Source organism: Pelobates fuscus, chromosome 2, assembly GCF_036172605.1.
Source record: "Pelobates fuscus isolate aPelFus1 chromosome 2, aPelFus1.pri, whole genome shotgun sequence".
Taxonomy (NCBI): domain Eukaryota; kingdom Metazoa; phylum Chordata; class Amphibia; order Anura; family Pelobatidae; genus Pelobates; species Pelobates fuscus.
This window is the reverse complement of record NC_086318.1, coordinates 92,725,272-92,746,105: the sequence shown is the minus strand read 5'-3', so window position 1 is coordinate 92,746,105 and position 20,834 is coordinate 92,725,272. Positions and strand designations below refer to the sequence as shown.

The 20,834-nt window shown below is 37.0% G+C and overlaps 1 protein-coding gene across 1 annotated transcript in view; it reads left to right on the top strand.

The window, feature by feature from the left end:
* The window catches only part of CLSTN2 (calsyntenin 2), an 827,610-nt gene that overhangs the window by 780,602 nt on the left and 26,174 nt on the right, over positions 1 to 20,834 (top strand). Inside the window, exons 10-11 of the mRNA XM_063442469.1 lie at positions 8,793 to 8,959; positions 10,561 to 10,709. Coding sequence (XP_063298539.1) covers positions 8,793 to 8,959; positions 10,561 to 10,709 — 316 coding nt within the window. The remainder of the gene's footprint in view (positions 1 to 8,792; positions 8,960 to 10,560; positions 10,710 to 20,834) is intronic.

Below are 20,834 nucleotides of genomic sequence, written 5' to 3'. Positions count from 1 at the left end.
TGTGCAGAGGATGAACAATTCAAGCATTTATTGGTTTCATCCCTTGCTTTTCTTGGAGGAGAATCCATTGTTTTGCTGGGGCTGAAATAAAAGCCATATAGGAACATATATTACAGGCTTATTCTGGCATTTTTTTTAACACCCCCAAAAAGGAAAAATAATTTGCTCACCTATGTTTCTACAGAGGGATCTTGCAGAGGCAGACGGGGAATCCATACAACAACAGAAAATTAAAAGACCAAGAAATAATGCAAAAAGTCTATTGCAGAGACTGACACTGAAGCACAAAAAAAAAAAAAACACACTGCTCAGGAACTAAAAGAAAGAGCAGAACCTCCACAGAAAAAACAGAACAGGATTAGAACAGTGTCCCTAAGTGGTTCCCTATGTACCAGTATGGATCCCAATGAACTGTCACAAGAGGGGGAATGTATTGGTCCCGATTCGTAGGAGTAATGCAAACGGGAATTTTTAAGGAGGTCCAACCCCACATTTTACCTTGTAGGGCTGTCTCCCTCAGAATGCCACACATATCCCACGTAGCAGTTCAGTACTTACACTGAACCTAACCCAGTTAGTCCTGCTCATGCAGGCTGCTTACTGGGTTCATCAAATGAAGAGAGGATGAACTTCACTTGGAAGGAACCCATGACAAACGCAGGAAGTTGGCCAAAAAAAGTTTTTTTAAGTCCTGTAGAACTAGCTAAGGACAGGAAAATTACTGGTGTAGGGGAGGAGGGACTCTTTATACCTATCAGTCTAATTAATTCATCGGATTAATCCCGGTCATGGGATTGCTAAGGGAGGAGCTACCCATTAGTGATGTTGCCATGATAAGCCAGGAAATGTTTTTATACATACTTTTCAATGTTTTTCTTTTCGATTTGTATTTTTGTTTAAATGTGTTTGCTTGCTGGCTTAAACAAATAATTGTGAAGAAAATGCATGTCCCTTTAATGTTTGAATCTTTTCAAATATGAATAGGAGAAACACAACTGAGTAAGACATCCTAATATAGTTTTGATTATAGTAAAGGCAAATCAAATCTGACAGCTGTTGTAAAATTTAATGTAAATGCAATTGTTATTTGTATTTATTAATTAATTCATAGACGATTGAACTCATGCTGCACTGTGCCTTTAAAAAGGAAATACATTTATTATCTTAAATCATGTCGCTCTTCAATATTTTTTTTATATTTTTTTTATTGTGAGTGCTACATAACAAAGCACCTAGGTATTACCATTTTTACTTTAAAAGTGTTTGAAATAATATATCACTGCAGAGAGCTAAAACCATGATTGTTTCAAAAGACATTTAAGGTCATTGCTTTACTTTATTTCAAGTTGTGGAAGCTGTTATAATAATAGAATACACAAACGGGAGCATTAGCAACAGGAATTATTTAACGTAATTAATTCCCGCATTCCTGATGCCTTAGCTAATGAAGGTTCAAAGCAGTCATCCATCCTGCTTTTGTTTTTGTTTTTTTTGTTGTTTTATTTTTAAACAGTACTATCAAGGACATTCTAACAGTTGCAAAGTTTGGTATTAAAAGAATGGATGGTTTACAAAGTCACTTTGAATGTAGACTATATTTGCTTTTTACCATACAATGCTTATGTTAGCTGGTTTATATAACCATTCGTTTTTGAGATATTTAGTTTGCTTTGGTGATATTAAAAATTATACTGGGGGATATGAAGGCTCCTATACAATTTGGATGCACAAAGCAAACTACAAAAGATCAGAGAATGTAGGCTGTCGGGCTACTGGAGGTTTCTATAACAAGAACAGATCCCTGTTTTACACAATTTAATTATTTTAATAGGACCCCATGAATGTCAGTTTTAATGGAAGAAGCATGTCGTTAGTGGCGGTCTAGCTGTGTACCAGCAAAGGCAGACCTAAAATAAGTCTTGCCCTACTAATTAATGCTACATTTTTTATGATGTGGCAACACTAAAGGGGTTTTCTGTAAATGTTAACATTTTAGTTACGTTAGGAAGGAGTGAATTGCACTGTTATGCAAGTTTTTTTCTGCTACGAGGATTGAATTAGTACAGTGCTCATATTTGTCTATATTATGTAAATGAAATTGAGAATTAATTATATTTCTAACTGAGATAATTTAGGACCATTTAAAGTCGCCTTTTGTCCCTTTAATGAATTTTACATTCTTCTTTGTAAGTCTAACATTTTAATTTAGCTCAGTACCATTAACATTTTAAGTTCAATTTAAATTCTAATCCTAAACTTAATATTTAATATTAAGTTAAGGATTAAATCCTTAAATATTTCTACCTCATACCAATCCTGAAAGAAACATTCTAGGCACCAAAACAACTGCAGTTTAATGTGGTAATGTCGATGCCTAGATGCTGTCTTATACTGTAACAAATGTTTACAGGTTTCTGAAAAATGACCATGTGTACACTTGGAAGCCAGTGTGCCATTGGCAATTGAAATTAGAAAGCCACTAGAGGCATAAAGGTACTTCCTCATAAAGCCTTTAAAGTCTTCGCATTTGGCATCAGGATGACTCTGCAGACAGTAAATGTGCTTCTAAATAAGTGCAGCAGTTGCTTGCACAGCATGGCCCTTGATACTTCTTTACAGAGAAACATCTGATTGTTCGAGATCATCCATCCAGATATCTCGGACAAAAAAGTGGTAGAGGCTGAGACAAAACTCTAAATGGTATCTCTTATCTAAGACAAATTCTGAAATACGAGTATTAACATATTAGCAGAAATATAATTTTGTATCATAAAGCAGATGTAATAAAATAGATGAACAAAAATAGTCAGAAATATTTCTTAAGTGAACCTTGATGGCATTTTTATAAAAGTAAATTCATAGAAATAGCCAGGTATTTTAAAAAAAGAATGGACTATGCAAAACATAAAGAATATACAAGTTCCTTTGATATACCAGGAATGGTGAAACAGGGAGAGTTTAAAAATACATTTTAAATGTGACCAGAGTTACCTAATGATGGCAAACATAATACAATACAAATAGTACTAAATGCAAAGCCAAACCCAATTACTAAATGCAAATGAAAACAGAAAAATGGTCCTCAGACACTTGTACTGTAAAAGCTCTGAGCAAAGATTAAAAGGTTTGTAATAAATCAAATTGTGACTATTATTTTAATTCCTGAAACACTGTATATGGGCCCTTTAAAAACAAAAAAAAATCATATCAGGTAAACATTTTACATATTCACAAAATGTAAAAAGCAGTAAAACAATTAATATTTTTGTATTATTTTTTATTTCAAACATTTATATTTAAATAATCTGTTAGCAAGTTTGTGAAAGCGAATATACTCTTAATGCAGCTGTTCATCTTTGGTTCCAGTTCCTCTGTGGGTAGTATACCACTGACTTTAACAATGTATTTATGCTTGGATCCATCTTCCTATAATTAGCGCATTCTGTCTCTTAGATAGCAGGACTGCTGTATCTCTTTATTATAGTGAGTTCTACATAGCAACCAGGAACAAGCGATAAGGAGACACTACATGTTTGTACTTGTTGATGAAAAAGGTGCGAGCAGCGTGAAGATAATCTCCTTTTAATTTAGATCACTGTGCCTTTGTCTTGGGGATATGGCGAGACTAAAAAATGAGAATTAGAGGGAAAGTTAGCTGTTCCAGACTAGCGGGGCTCCTGATGAAAGACATATGAAGGCTTATGAGGAATTTTTAAACTTTCAGTGATGGCTACTGAAAATTAAAGAGGGGTTGCACAACGTTCGTGATGTCAGCAGACAATCAGAGACTGTGATTTATAAGGTTAGGCTGAAACACATCACTCCTTTTCTACATCAGCTTTTGAAATATTGATTTATTTTAACTATATCCCTTAAATACAGCAATACTCCCAAATGTGTATATTTGTCATATTACATTTTAGACACCTGTCCATTCTGTTTTTTTTTTTAGATCTGGGATTTTTAGCACATTGATATCCTGTGCTTTTGTCTAAATTTAGCCTATCACAAGTAGAAATGACTTCAGAAATTCATACCTTATGTAAAAGTATTAACCTCAGGGTACCTCTTGTGTGATTTCTATCATGGGGCAATTACTTTCAACATTTCTAACATGTACATTGGATTTAATTGAGCTGCATGAATCTGATGTGTGCTAATGTAGTAAAGAAAAATGTACATTGTCATGATATGCACCACTGGACATGAGATGGTTAGACTTAAAGACTGACAGGCTGTGATTAGACCTTTCATAATGTTATATATGGCTGAATAAGCCCCAGTGAGCTATTCTCCACCTTTAATGCCTGGCTATCATTAATGTACCCTGCAGGTGGGAGTTAGTTAAACTTTCTCTCGTCTTGTGTCCATATTCAGTAAACCTCATACCGAGAAATAGAGCATTTGCCCTGAGACATAGTCAAGGGATACAATATTTTATACCAGTTAATAGATTGGTTACTTTTAATTAACAGACTACTGTCCAGTCACTGGGCCCCTTTGACTTCTTCCATTGTTTCCAAGTCAGGTAGTTTGCCTGCCACCCTGAGATCAAGTAAGCCGTTATCGTTATAACTTTATTTGAAGGGCTATGTGGTCGAGGTGTCAATCAAAAAGGCTTTATTATCACTATTTACTCACTTATTAGCTCCTCTTTGCAAGGGGCTAATGTTTTTTTTTTGGGTGCACTGTATGTTCTAACCTAGCCTCGTACCACACAATTTGGGCAACTAAATAAGAGTTCAAAAAATATTGGCCATACATTCATTTTATATGCTGAGAGGTTTATAATATACTTATTTTAATAGTATCACCATTTTCTACATACCTTCCTCCTACGTTTCCTCCTCTTTGTGTTCTGTAATTTACTTTGATTTATCCATTGCAAGCTGTTTATTACAGCTTTGCTTCTCAGAGTATAATCTGCTGTCAAGTTAATATGGATCATATTCATTAGAGTTTTTATACCTCTGCGTTTCTTGCTTTACTGCTAAATAAAGAATAAAAATGTAAATTGTGTAGAGATACATCTCCAGGATACAGTAATACCGCACACTCAAACTTCCGTGGGTTATTTACTAAACTATTACATTTTTGCAAATTAAATCTCATTGGAAGTTAGAAGGTGGAGATTTTTCCATTTGGATTTAATTCACAAACATTTGGAATTTAGTGGATAACTCTGCAATTTTTTGGAAAGTTACTTGATTAAATTAGAGACCCATCCATTTCAGTTTTTCAAACTTGGAATATTGATGCTGGCTCTAGGTAACAATTAGGAACATTTTAGGATTTACGTAGTCCAAATCACTGCACAAATGTATACTATTTTACATTTAGACTACTGGGTATCTCAAATGGCATATGTTGAGCTCTGTCATGGGGCTATGTTCTCAGCAGATTCTTTCAACATGTGTGGTTTATTTATTTGTTTATTTAGCTACCATTCTTTTTAAAATGACCCATTGGGGCATTTTTCTCTTATTGCTTACATTACTTTAAGCAATTTTCACTTTCAACATATTCTTTTTCTTTTAAATTATCTTTTTTTAATTACAATTTTCATTTTCTATAGTTCTATTATGGCTGCCATTGGTTCATTTGCATGGGAATTATTCTAGCTGAACCCCCCAAACTCTCCTAAACCCACCACTTATCTGACTGCCTTATTTGAAATGCCTAGTAAGGTCTTCCTCATTCCTCATGCTGTTTTTATTTACTACTGTATTAGCAGTTGTATTAAGTGTATCTAGCCACATGGTGCCAACATGCCTTGCCCACCTCCTGGGAGAGAGAAGAGAGGAGGCATGCAGGAGGCATTCCTGCTCATCAAAAGGGGCGATTCCACTCATCAAAGGAGGTGAATCTGTCTGGCAAAAGGGGGAGATCCACCCATCAAGGGGGCAGTGCTTCCTTCTCCAACATGAATGGAATGCTGGCAAAGTGCTCCGTGCATGGCCCTAATGCCCAGTCCTCTCCTGCATTTTGAAATCTGCCTGCACTGACCTATATTTCCTGGGAACGTAGCTCCCATGTTACCCTGTAATCCTCTTATATTGTATTTCTGTGATAAGTGTAGTATGTCAGTGTAGTGTATTACAACTTAAGAACAATAAAACATACATTGTACATCGTGTATGAGTGTATAACAGAACCTCATAGATCTAAAGCTCACAGTAATGTGTAGTGTGCATGGCTATAGTACAGGATCCCACACAGGAAAAATGTACGTGGGAAAAGTAAGAGAATGTAGAGTTCAACAGGGATAGGAAGGGGTAGAGAAGTGCATTATTTAGACCTTGAATTGTAATGTGTTATTTTTGGTCACAAAACATCATGCACATTTGCCCTTCTAGCCATTGGATGGAACTTTAAACACATACCAAGGAAACACACAGAATTAAACAATTACTAAAGTACTCTCTAACATGGTCACAACTTCCAGTATGGCTTGAAAGTACCATGACCTGTCTAGGCAAGGTACAATATTAAGATTTCATCACTTGAGTGAGGAGGTAGACATTGCATATTCCAGGCAGAATATCCATCATATCACTGAGTGATACTATAAAGAAATGTAACATGTGTATAATATACATTGTGTGTGTGTTGGGTAAGCAGTATGTTGGTAAGCTCATATATGTGTGTTTGTTGGGTAAGCAGTATGTTGGTAAGCGTCTATGTGTGTGTGTTGGGTAAGCAGTATGTTGGTAAGCTCCCATACGTGTGCATGTGTGTAGCGGCTTACCTTGGTTGGGAGTCTGTAGCGCAGATATATGCTCACTCTTGCAATTAAACACAGGCCAAGGTGGTCAGGTAAGAACTCACCTGGCCTGTGAGTCTGTGCACGGGGGCTGTGCAGGTTAATACTCCAAGTCGCAGTACAGAAACGGATAAACCAGGAGAATAGTCTAAGGGATAAGTGAGTAGAGAGCCGAGGTCAGAGGATGCCAAAAGTCAGGGTACAACAAAATAACAATCCAAGGTCAGGAGAACACGAAACAGCAATACTCGAACCAGAGTCAATGAACTGACACTGCCCTCAGGGAGAGGCAGTGTCTTATACCTGGCTGATTGGTGATCAGCCACAGGTGTGCTGAGAATGTTGGAGCAGCCACAGAATAACGTCCAGCCCCGAGTGCTGGATACAAGGCAAGATTATACTTCAAGCGATTTCTAGAGCTGTATAGTGGCTCAGAGGCAAGAGAGCAGGTCCAGGATTGCAGAGTACACAGGTTCAAGTCCCTCATCAGGCACCTCTGGGGTGACCTCGTCTGTATGTCGCAGTGAGAACCCTGTGTGTGTGTGTGTTGGGTAAGTAGTATATTGGTAAGCTTCCATACTTATTTGAATCTTTGATCTGTGCAGAGAGCATTCCAAAGTAATCCTTAATTTAACAACAACTAGTTTGATCATTTATGGCACCTTGACTATGGCAAATAGTCAAATGTGTCTTTATAAGCATGTCAAAAATGTGTGTGTGTATCTTAAATTGAACATTAGAACATTGCTTCAACATTTTTAAAACCATTTTATTGAATATCAGTATACACCATTGTAATAGCCTTTTGTTTCTTCTTAACACTTGTAATAATATGTTTCTTATCTGTTTTCTCATATATCCTCTCGTTAAAATTGTAAAGCATTGTGGGATATGTTGACACTATGTAATTATCAATAATAAAATTAGAATATTTAGAAGTGTATGAAGAAACAAAAACACCTATTTACACCGATATACAAATTTTCTTATTTCATGTCTGCCATTGTGTTTGAAAATTACAGGTTATATTCACGAAAGACAAAATGCATGTAATTCTTCAACAAACAAACATGAAAGGCAAACAGCTGTGTGTACTTAATTAGTGTAGATTTTTTAGAATCCTCTTTATCAAAGCAGGTGTACTACCTTCAACTGTGAACCATTTAAATTAGAAAATGATAAGTTATAAAAGTTCTGTTTATCATTGTTGATGCAACATGTGTTGGGTTTTTTGTAATGATGTTCAAAACATTTTCTGATATTTCAGATACTCGCAATGTATCCAGTTGGTCTTAAGGAATTTAATGTAAAGTATTCCAGGAGAATCAGCATTTACATAAATGCAGCAACAATATGTTTAATGCTCCTGTTTATTTTTTTCCCAAAACAATGTTGAGAATGCTCAATAAACTGTGCTTAGATATATTATCCCTTTAAACGGAAACGTTCAACTTCCACGGCTTTGTCTTACTGAGCATTGCTATTCAAGTGATCCTCAGTTTTTATGACCTAAGATCACTCTTCTATGCTTGGGAACACGTTCTAAAGAGCTAATGGCACATACATGCCTGGCAGTGACGATTGATGTTATCTCAATCTGCACATGCTGCTGGGAAAACATAGAATGTTCTCTGGTTGGGTAAGCAGTACTTCTGACAAGGAGCATGTAACCTGTAGCTCCAAGGGATGGAATGCTGTGAGAGATGACAGTTTTCCTTTATAGACACTCTATTTATAGAATATCTATAGCACATTCGAGGAGGAAGTGTAATAGAATATACATCCAACAGCAATAAATTCCAGTTTACCTAAATTCTGTCTATCTGTTGGTCTGTCTGTCTGTATTCGTATCAAGGCTCGCTCAAAAGAAAACAATAACTTCAATCTTTAGCACAATTATTGTGTTTTCTGACAGTCTCACAATATCATTCAATAGGCAATTATCGCCACAGAACTTAAAAATCTATTTAAAAAATAGTTAATAAGCATTTATTGTTTAACATTGTTGTGGTTTTTATCATTTTGACAGGGGGTGAAGTCACAAAGCCCAAATTTGCACAATACTTTCATGGGAGCATTGCAGGCCTCATGCTCCGACCTGGAAAAATCGAAAGCCACAAATTGATCTCCTGCTTGCAAGCCTGTAAGGAGGGACTTGATATTAGATCTTTGGACAATCTGGGCCAAGGTGTAAAGGTAAGATTGAGTTGAGGTTGATTTAAAAAAAAAATGTCAGTAAAAAAAAATTGATCTCTTTAATATTATAGTAATCTCAGTGGGATCAGTAGTTTTAGTGAGGAGGTGAATTGCGCTGGCGTTAAAGTCAATCCAATCCTTTCCTAAAATTAAAGTGCCAGACAGTGTCCAATCTTGCAAGCTATTATTCCAACCCTTTTTTTATTATTCCTAGAATCGTGGTGCTGCTTTCGCACACCACTTCCTAACATCAGCCAGTGCCTCGCTTAGTCCAACTCATAGCAAAGTCTGCAATTGGACTGTTTTTCCTGCTCAGAGCGCATGCATGCAATCTGAGCCCATGGGGGGGGGGGAGTTAGGGAGTCATTGAAAATGTATTTCTTCAATAAGTAATGAAGGGAGTAAGGAAGTGGGGAGGGCTCAACTCGGGGAGGGTGAGAGGGTGGGAGGGAGGTAGGGAGGTAGGGAGAAAAATATTTCTGGAGAAGCAGATTATATCTGTCTCCAGCATGCAGTGCGTGCAGATGACAGACATATTTTATGTATAGAATTGACGACAAAGTTCTAGACTGCCATTGTCACATGTAGCTCCTAGCACACACGTGTAGATTACTCTGTATGTGCAGACTCCTACCACAATGGCCACTTCAAATCACTGAATTGATCATGGTGGTTGGAGTAACCCTTCAAGTACTTCCAACAGTGAAATAATTGCCCTGACGATTTCATTAAAAAAATAATAAAATATTAAATAATAAAATATAAAAAGTATTATCAAACAATGTCATCTACTCCTGAAAACACAATCATAACGCAAGTAGTAGATACAAAGTCTGCAAAAAATAGATCAGTATGGTAAAAGGATTTGTGAAAAGCCATATTTTCTGCAATGGTATAATTTTAACATTCATCACACAGAGACCACTCTGATTGGCTGTCTGTTTGAAATTGATCAAAATGTCAGCTAAGCAGGAGAAATGCAAAATTACACTTTCAGATAGATCAGGAGGAAATCATGCTGTTAATTTCAAATACCATATTCTATATTCCAAATATTTTTAACGTATATAGTGCCAGACCACAGAATAGATTGTTTGTTTTTTTTACTGACTCCTTCCTTACTGTAAGGGTTAATAGTTCTTAAGTTTACGTATAATAACTGGCCTAGAATTTGGTTTGTATGAAATCTGAGACACATAAGGATGGATTCAAATTGTTTGTGTAAGAAGGGGGTGTATTCACTAAGCATGAATTGTTGTGAATTGACCAGGGAACTGTAAATTATACGCCCAAGTAGCTCAGCTGGGAAAATAGCTGAGTTACAGAATTGTTCCAATTTGGCTATTTTGTAGTGAAATGTGCAGTTCCCGTGGCAATTTTTAGTGATTCATGTTTTAGTGGATAACCCAGAATGTTTCAATGATTGTTTTCCATACGGTAACATATTTCATTGTAAAATCACTGCTTTCATGTTTTCTTTAGTATCTGTTATATTGAACGAATATAGAAAACATGAATAGATATGGAAGAGTAATAGTTCCTATATTTATGTGAATGTGCCTGATTCCAGGATTAGTTCTTAACTTGTGTTTTTCTCTCAGTATCACTTCAACCCCTCTCAATCCATCCTTGTCATGGAAGGTGAAGACATTGACAGTATAAATCAAGCACTACGCAAGGTCTCGTACATCAACTCTCGGCAGTTATCTACCACTGGCAAACGACGACTCAAGGTGTCATCCAAAGTCCAGTAAGTACAAGACAGAACATTATGAAGCAATTTTGCTTATCTGTGGATATTAAAAGTGATTTTTTTTTTATCCCAAACTTATTGCCTTGTCAAAGTCTAGTTTACACACTATTAGTGGCCAGGTGCAGGATATATTTAGACGCTTGTAAAAGCTACTGATTGAGGTGCGGACGTACATTAACACTACCTTAATCAGAGGGGAACAAATAACAATCACTCCAATCGCTTCATTCTAGTGGAACCAAACAAAGTAATAAAGCACAAAGTTAACAAATGCGTAAATTATAGCACTCACACTTTACATATTTTAGGGTGGCAGATTACATTTATTTCCAGCTGTTCATGATTTCAGGATTTTATTGGCTCCAGAATAGCCAATTCAACTGCATGTGTACTAAACAATGTCAAGATTTCTCCAGGGCTGCACCTCTTCTGTGGAACTCCCTTCCCTTCTCCGTAAGACTTTCACCCAGTCTCCACTCATTCAAAAAATCATTGAAAACTCACTTCTTCAAGAAAGTATATCAATTAAACTGTTAGCAGGTTTTTATCCCCCATCCCCCATGACTCCTCTCCTGCAACTGTGAAAAACTATCTACTAAGCCCTCAGTGAATACTTCTCCAACAACCTACTTCCTACCCCTACTTTTACCCTTTGTGTCACTATACCCTACTCCATCTAGAATGTAAGCTCATTGAGCAGGGCCCTCCACCCCTCTGTTCCTGTACATCCTGTTGTCTGGTTACAATTACATGTCTGTTATCTCACAGACCCCCTAGAAACACTCCCTTTTCTTATGGGTTTAATTAAGGAGTATGGCTTATACTCGTATTACTCTCTAAATACTATAAAAACAAAGGCTTTGGGATTGGGGCTATCCCCCTTGGTAATGGCTACTTTGCAGCTCACATATGACTTTGAATGGAGGAAGGACAATATAAAATATTTATACTTATTATTCAAAAAGAAAGTTACTGATCTCTATACAAGCAACTATATTAGAGCTTGGAGAAATGTCAAACCATCTTGAAAAAATGGTAGCAATAAAAATGTCAATACTTCTGAAGTTATAATATATCTTCCGTACCTTGCCATTAAATATACCTCAATCTTATTTCAAAAAAGTCCAAAAGGATATCACCAATTTAATCTGGGCTGGTGGTAAGCCTCTGGTATCAATGAAACTCCTAAGGGCACTGATTAAGGCAGGCCGATTGGCAGTTCTGTATATCCGTACACATCAATACTTGCATCCGTTTTGCCCCACTTCCTTGAAACACACTCACCCCCACAATGGGTGAAGATGAAACAATTGTTTGAACTATATGAACTTCTCCATATTCTGTGGCTACCAAAGCCTCTTAGACAACCTTTGATGGCAGTCCCAGCTCAAGTAGCATTGATGTTTTAAAGGACCACTCTAGGCACCCAGACCACTTCAGCTTAATGAAGTGGTATGGGTGCCAGGTCCAGCTAGGGTTAACTAATTTTTTTATAAACATAGCAGTTTCAGAGAAACTGCTATGTTTATCAATTAGTTAAGCCTTCCCCTTTTTCCTCTAGTGACTGTCTCACTGACAGCCGCTAGAGGTGCTTGCGTGATTCTCACTGTGAAAATCACAGTGAGAGCACGCAAGCGTCCATAGGAAAGCATTATGAATGCTTTCCTATGCGACCGGCTGAATGCGCGCGCAGCTCTTGCCGCGCGTGCGCATTCAGCCGACGGGGAGGAACGGAGGCGGAGAGGAGGAGGAGAGCTCCCCGCCCAGCGCTGGAAAAAGGTAAGTTTTAACCCTTTTCCCCTTTCCAGAGCCGGGCGGGAGGGGGTCCCTGAGGGTGGGGGCACCCTCAGGGCACTCTAGTGCCAGGAAAACGAGTATGCTTTCCTGGCACTAGAGTGGTCCTTTAAGTGTGGGATGCCCAAAGTTAAGTAGTAATAACCAAATCTCCTGGGCAACCCCTCTAAAGGCTCTCACGTATTGTATCCCCACATTTCTGATTCCTCTTCTGCAACTGTCTCTAGTCTAATACTATCCTTACCTTTTTGTGTCATTTTACCCCACTCCCTCTAGCATGTAAGCTCATTGAGCAGGGCCCTCAACCCCTCTGTTCCTGTGTGTCCAACTTGTCTGGTTACAACTACATGTCTATTCGTCCACCCATTGTAAAGCGCTGAGGAATTTGATGACACTAGATAAATAACATAATAATAATAATAATAATAATAATAATAATTTCATGCCAAGCCATGGCATTAAAATGGCATGAAAATGGCCTCACACATCTCTTCCATCTCTACACTGGGACAAAATTTAAAGACTTTTCCACTTTTATGACTGAATATAATACTTCCCAATTTTCATATCATCAACTGCACTCCTTCTTACACGCTAACACAATTCAACTACTTTTACAACAACCAGAAGACACTGCTCTTACAGTATGGAAACGTATATGTATAAATAGACAGATACTTATAGTATGTAAGCCAATCTCCATGTTTTACAGCCTACTTCTGGAATATTTATCATTCTCAGAAGCGGTGCCAGCAAAACACTGGGCTAGGGACCTAATGGGTGAAAGCATGCAGAAACAACGGAACGCAATATTAGCTACCCCTAGGAAATATATTAAATCTGCTACATTGATAGAGCAACAAAGGAAAACGCTGTATAGATGGCACATGGTACCGGAGAGAATACATAAGATGTTCCCCAATAGCTCTCCTAATTGCTGGAGGTGTAATGCCTCTAGAGGATCAGTGTTCCACATATGGTGGCAATGCACACAGATTCAGCCTTTCTGGGACTTCGTGGGAGCACTTATACAAGAACTTACGAAGCCCCATAGCCCACTCACGTACCTTTTATTTAATATGCCAGCTAATGTGCCTTCACAAGAGAAAATACTAATATACTATGATGCCCTTACATCCCAAACCTTAATAGCTTGGGCTTGGAAATCCCAGCACATTTCCTCTGTGTGACCCTACAAACTGAGCTGGACAAACAAAGGATATATGAATGTTGCTTCAACAGTATTTGCTCCTCTTCCAGAGTAACTTTAGCAACCTGGGAGATGTGGGACACATGGAGATTGACGCATTCAAACTGATAAAATCTTGTAACAGTTATAGTTGTATAATAGCAGTACAAACTAAGCCCACTGCTAAATATAAAAGTAAATGTTGGACAGAAGTGATCACTAATGTACTGATGTTTATCGGTACTATCAAATCATTGTCAAATATTACCTTTACCCCTTCCCCTTTTTCCTTCTGTTCTCAATCCTCCCACCCCCTTTTCTAGTATTGTTTCAATGTTGGAAAAAAACAATAAAATGTATTAAATTTAGAAACAACTTTTTGGAATGACTTGTCTGTAACTGTCTGACACGCTTTCTCAACTCTAACTTACTCCTCGACCCTCTTCAATCTGGCTTCCACCCCTTAAATTCTAAATATTACAGCTTACTTACAAAGCTCTCATCAATTGTATCCACTACTATATTTCTTAATAATTCATAGGTACGCTCTGCCAGTGACCTTTTCCCGCCTGGTGGTGTTAACTCATGCTCACAGCAATTCTCGCTGACAGCTCAAGCCTGTCTCCCCATCTGTCTCTCCAAAAGCCTTCCTTTAAGAAGTCCCTAAAAAGCCACCTCTTCAGAATAGCCTATGAACTCCCACGGTAACTGAGGGTACTATGTCAACAGAAAAAGTGGGTCCATTCTCTGCTTCACTCTCACCTTCCAGTTCTGCTACTTTTCCAGCCTGTCACTTGGTTCCTACTATGTTTTTATCCACCACCTTCTCTAGATTGTAATCTCATATGAGCAGGGTTCTTATCAACCTATTGTTCCTGTCAAAATGTCCAATAGTTTGTCTCATCTATTGTTAAATTCACCCTTAATATTGTAAAGCACTGCGGAATGAGTTGGCGCTATGTAAATGCTAATAATAATAATCCAATACAAACATATAAATAGTTTTTTTTACATATTTTGGTATTTATTAAAATAGACTTACACAAATTCGAATAAAATTAAAATTAATGTAAAATAGCTATTTTTGAGTAATTGCTATTATCAACCTAGCATTTACATTTTTGACAATAGTGTACAAATGCTAATGTGGTTTACCATAGATAATGAGTTTTTGGCAATTTTGTCTATGACATCAGTGTCGGCATTAAAATAATCTGTATTTGGTGAAACTCATAAGCTTTGAACTTGCATGTGAGCTGCTCAAAGATACCTACTATCAATGTCCATTATCAATGCTTTTGGTGGCATTAAATCCAAGTGCAGCTTTCAGATTATTAATTCTCACTTATTCTCCGTGCTTCATGCATCATGGGCATTTATATGGGTTACACATACTTCAGATATTGAAATGGGTTGCGTGTTTTGTCTTGGAGCCTTATTCAAGCCTTTTTTTTTCTGAAAATGCAGCCTGCGTTTTCACTAATGGAGATTTATAAGCTATGGGGAAATGACATTTCCTGTATAGAATCATGTTGCTTCAAAACCCAAAGTGATCAGAATTCCTAAATGAGTAAATGAGTCTGAAAAGACTTTGATTGACTTTTAACAAGATATCTCTATTACTGTACACTGGTTATTGTAGATATATATTACTGTAGAACACCATATGTTAGTGATGATAACAATTAAATGTTGTGCTATCTAATTAACTTGCAGTAGGCTTGCTGTTAAAAAATTAATTAAATGCCCGTTAGCTATTTACATATTGATTGTGCTAAAGATTAACCCTGGCAGCAGTTCGCTTTGAATTAGTCAAATTTATGTAGAGAAAGATACTGAGGGGTCAGATATGCATGCGGCTTTTATTTTGTTAATCACAGATTATTGAGATTTAATTTATTTTATGGAAATAGCAATCTCAGAATGTATAGATAGAACTGAACATTTATCAGTAACAGCCAGTCAAAGTATCACAGCAGTTATTGATTGCTAAACATCAGTTGAGTAAAGTTTGAGAGATTCTAATACAGAGATCATCAACCTATGGAATCCAGGATACCTTTCATTGGCACACAAGGCTGCAAGACTCAAATGGAACCTCTGATTCTAAACTGGCACAGAGAACCCATTTGCTAGTACATTATTGAATGTATATACAGCTGACTGGTTGGAGTAGTAGACCACTTAAGGGATATGATTGGTTAAAAACTAAAGGCATTGCTGTGGATTGATTGTGAGCATGTTTTGACAGTGTAGGCTCCTGGTGGTGCCTGAGAAGATGTTATAGCTCCTTGCTTCTGCTAAAAAGCAGAGTTTGGGAAACCAACACGTATTGTTTAGAGGGTCTTTTTAGAAGTGTGGCCACAAATGACACTCTCAGATCAGTAGGCTATGAATGTCTCAGGGTTATTTGAGATACTTTTAAAATGATTCTCAAGCACACTGGGTATAGTAATTCAGTAAGCTTTGAACTCAAAATAAGTCTGCTCGAATCATGGTGTGTCCTTGTTTTGTTGCACTTCCTATTTTCTTAACTTATTTTCATATGTTATGCATGTTCATTTTATTAACCATGTATTCTTCATTAATTATATATATATATATATATATATATATATATATATATACACAATGAACAAAATTATAAACGCAACACATTTAACACTTTTGTTTTTGCCCCCATTTTTCATGAGCTGAACTCAAAGATCTAAGACTTTTTCGATGTACACAAAAGGCCTATTTCTCTCAAATACTGTTCACAAATCTGTCTAAATCAAGACTTTAAAGGAGATGTATTGCACTGTGTGAGGCAAATGGTGGTCACACCAGATACGGACTGGTTTTCAGACCCCCCAAATACAGTAAAACTGCACATTTTAGAGTGGCCATTGATTGCAGCCAGGCTAAGGCACACCTTTGCAATAATAATGTTGTCTAATCAGCATCTTGATATGCCACACCTGTGAAGTGGATGGATTATCTCGGCAAAGGAGAAGTGCTCACTAACATAGATTTGTGAACATTATTTGAGAGATATAGGCCTTTTGTGTACATAGAAAAAGTCTTAGATCTTTGAGTTCAGCTCATGAAAAATGGGGGCAAAAATAAAAGTGTTGCATTTATAATTTTCTTCAGGGTATATATATATATATATATATATATATATATAAATAATAAACAATACACAAGATCCAGCGCACTCTCCTATCGACTAAACAGCAACTTCAATGTTTACAGATTGTATTAGTTTTTAAAAGGTTTTTTATTTATTTTTATTTTTTTTAAAAACACCTAATCTAGGCAAAAAATAATGGGGATTTAGTTACATTATATGATCATACATTGCATAAGCCTGCCACAACGTCAATGTACCCCGTCTTTGGCAGGTCCTACTCTCACAGTCTAATGTCTGCTCTTATGAGATTAACCCACTTGGGGAAAAAAATCCATCTGAGGCTCTCTGCAGTACAAGGCTAAATAGGGACCTGAGATGAGGCACCTGTGACAGGGAGGGGTGCAAAACCAATGAGTTGGCTAGACTCCCAAATATATATATATATATATGGAACATGGGGGGGTGGTTGCACTCACCTGAACATGCTTAAATGGGGTGCTGCTGGGGGCCATATTATACAATAAACAATACACAAGATCCAGCGCACTCTCCTATCGACTAAACAGCAACTTCAATGTTTACAGATTGTATTAGTTTTTAAAAGGTTTTTTTTAAAAACACCTAATCTAGGCAAAAAATAATGGGGATTTAGTTACATTATATGATCATACATTGCATAAGCCTGCCACAACGTCATAATATATATATATTTTGAAATAATCACTTCTAAGATATAAATGGAAATATACAACCTTATATAATGACAGCTAAATGAACAATATCTGTAAAAAGATATATAAATCGCACATAGAATAATACGAGTATAAATGAATGGACACGCAAGATGTATATATATAACTCACAAAATGTAAGTGAATCTCAGGCCCATCATCCTTAGTCAGAAGTAGTCTTCATAATAAGAAAAAGAAACAGAAGTAATGGGGTGCTGGAAAACAACCAGTACCTCAAACTCTGCAGGGAGGTTACTAGGGGAATAGGGGGCTTAACCCCAAGAGGAAATTGGACAAAAAGAGGGAGAATAAGCTAAAAGTCCACCTTACATACAAGTATGAAGGTATAAACCTGCTCATTCAGTGGTCTATGCCCCTAAAGTAGATGTACTTGTAATAAGAAGGGAAAAGATCAAATACACAAAAGAAATAGACAAAACACAAAGAAAAACAAAAGGGAAAAAAGAAAAAAAGAAAAAAGTAGAACGTGGGTATTGTACCTTTAATAGGACAAGGGACACATAAAACAAAATATAATAATGGTAAAAAAGTTGGCTCAATAAATAGCCAAAAGAGAGAGAATATCCCTTGTATCTAGGGAAGTGAGGTATAACTTCACAGGAAAATTGGGTCTAAGCCCACACAGTTTGCAAAGTACTAAGGACCAAATAGCAGGTCGTAATTAAGTAGCAAAATATAGTGTTTTAGTCTTAGAAAGTGAAACTGCCAGAGATCTGGTCTTATCCAATAAGTCTCACCAGAGGTCTGGAAAAAATAGGCAGGGGGGTATTTGCAGATAGAGATATGCATACAGTGAGCCTTGGTAGTTAAGGTACCCCTAAGGGGAGCACAGTAGTTGCTAGTGCCGGTTCATAGGTACAGCTAGTGCAGGGGGTTACGAAAAGAAAATAATTCTTACCCCCCTAGGCATACAGATATATCCAGAATACGTGTAGCTTATTACCAAGAAAAGGAAAGGTTACCAAAACATATCTTGTCTGTAACCTAGGTAACCCTGCACAAACTAACTGACTCCCCAAACAACGGGGTAACCAAGTACACTACCTGCTGCTTCGTGGCAGCCTAAAGGTGTCCCTATCGCTTAGCCCCCTCACTGCCTAAATCAACCCTCAAAAAAACATAGAGACAAAAATAATAATAACGAATAGATTCATCAAAAGAAAACAAAAAGAAAAAGAATTAAATAAAATAAAAAGAATGCATCGGCATTCTAAAATGCTCGACGCGCGTTTCGGCGTGAGGGAACGCCTTTGTCAAGAGCTTTGTTTGTTTTCTTTTGATGTATCTATTCGTTATTATTATTTTTGTCTCTATGTTTTTTTGAGGGTTGATTTGGGCAGTGAGGGGGCTAAGCGATAGGGACACCTTTAGGCTGCCACGAAGCAGCAGGTAGTGTACTTGGTTACCCCGTTGTTTGGGGAGTCAGTTAGTTTGTGCAGGGTTACCTAGGTTACAGACAAGATATGTTTTGGTAGCCTTTCCTTTTCTTGGTAATAAGCTACACGTATTCTGGATATATCTGTATGCCTAGGGGGGTAAGAATTATTTTCTTTTCGTAACCCCCTGCACTAGCTGTACCTATGAACCGGCACTAGCAACTACTGTGCTCCCCTTAGGGGTACCTTAACTACCAAGGCTCACTGTATGCATATCTCTATCTGCAAATACCCCCCTGCCTATTTTTTCCAGACCTCTGGTGAGACTTATTGGATAAGACCAGATCTCTGGCAGTTTCACTTTCTAAGCCTAAAACACTATATTTTGCTACTTAATTACGACCTGCTATTTGGTCCTTAGTACTTTGCAAACTGTGTGGGCTTAGACCCAATTTTCCTGTGAAGTTATACCTCACTTCCCTAGATACAAGGGATATTCTCTCTCTTTTGGCTATTTATTGAGCCAACTTTTTTACCATTATTATATTTTGTTTTATGTGTCCCTTGTCCTATTAAAGGTACAATACCCACGTTCTACTTTTTTTTTTCCCCTTTTGTTTTTCTTTTTGTTTTGTCTATTTCTTTTGTGTATTTGATCTTTTCCCTTCTTATTACAAGTACATCTACTTTAGGGGCATAGACCACTGAATGAGCAGGTTTATACCTTCATACTTGTATGTAAGGTGGACTTTTAGCTTATTCTCCCTCTTTTTGTCCAGTCTTCATAATAATATGTAGAATATCTTCTTTTGTGCTTGTAAAATAAAGAAAACCAAGAGATAGTGCAGATAATATGAAAAATACAAATAATTTATTACAAATTGCACTTACAAAGGTCCAAATAAAAACAGCATATAATGCACTGCAGGGTGGAGATAAGAATACAGCAAGTAAGTCCCCCAAATGTAGTAATCCCTACTAATCAAAAGGATTATGGCTATAATAACATTATGGGTGATGTAGTCCACAACAGCTGTAGTGGTGAAGATTGCCTACACCGTCCTATGGTGTCAGTTACTTCAGATATTAAATAAACTTAAAATATAGTGCTTATGGTCCCCAGAACCACATTTCATTTTAAGGAACCAAATAAAATTTTACAATTCAAAACAATGATTTCACTGAATTAATTGTGGATTTTAAATTGCAGTCCTGGAGAAGTTTCTAAAAATGATTAACACTGTATCCAGTCTGGATTTTTATGAATACCCCCACTTAAACAGAGTTGATAATTCTCTAAATGTAATTTGAGTTGCATCAGTACAGCTTTATGGACCTGTAATTTAAATGTGTGTTAGTTATGTTGCTAGCTCAGTGCAATTAATTTATTTTGCTTCTTGAAATGTAATTGATTTTTTTCCCCCTGCAAATCTCTTTAAAGGCACCAAAACAGCTTTAGTTTATTAAAGCTGTATGGTGTATAGATCACACCCCTGCAGTCTCACTGTTCCATTCTTTGCCACTTAGGAGTTAATGATCTTGGTTATGCAGCCCTTGCAACAACCCCCTACATGTCACTCATGCAGCCTTCCTGAACACTTCTTGTAAAGAGACATATAATGTTTAAACATACTTTATTGCACAGTCTGTTTAATTTAGACTTTCCTATCTCCTGGTCTGTTACTAGTCTTTTATAACCTGCAGGAGCCACCTATCTTTAATTAACGTTCAATCTACAGAGCAGAAGATTTAAAAAAACTCTAAGGTAGGTTAACATCTGATTGAAAATGAACTTTTTGTCAGACACTCACAGCCAGGGGAGGTGTGGCTAGGGCAGCACGGTCAAAAACAAAAGTGATTTAACTCATAAATGGAAAATAATTGAGCAGTGAGACT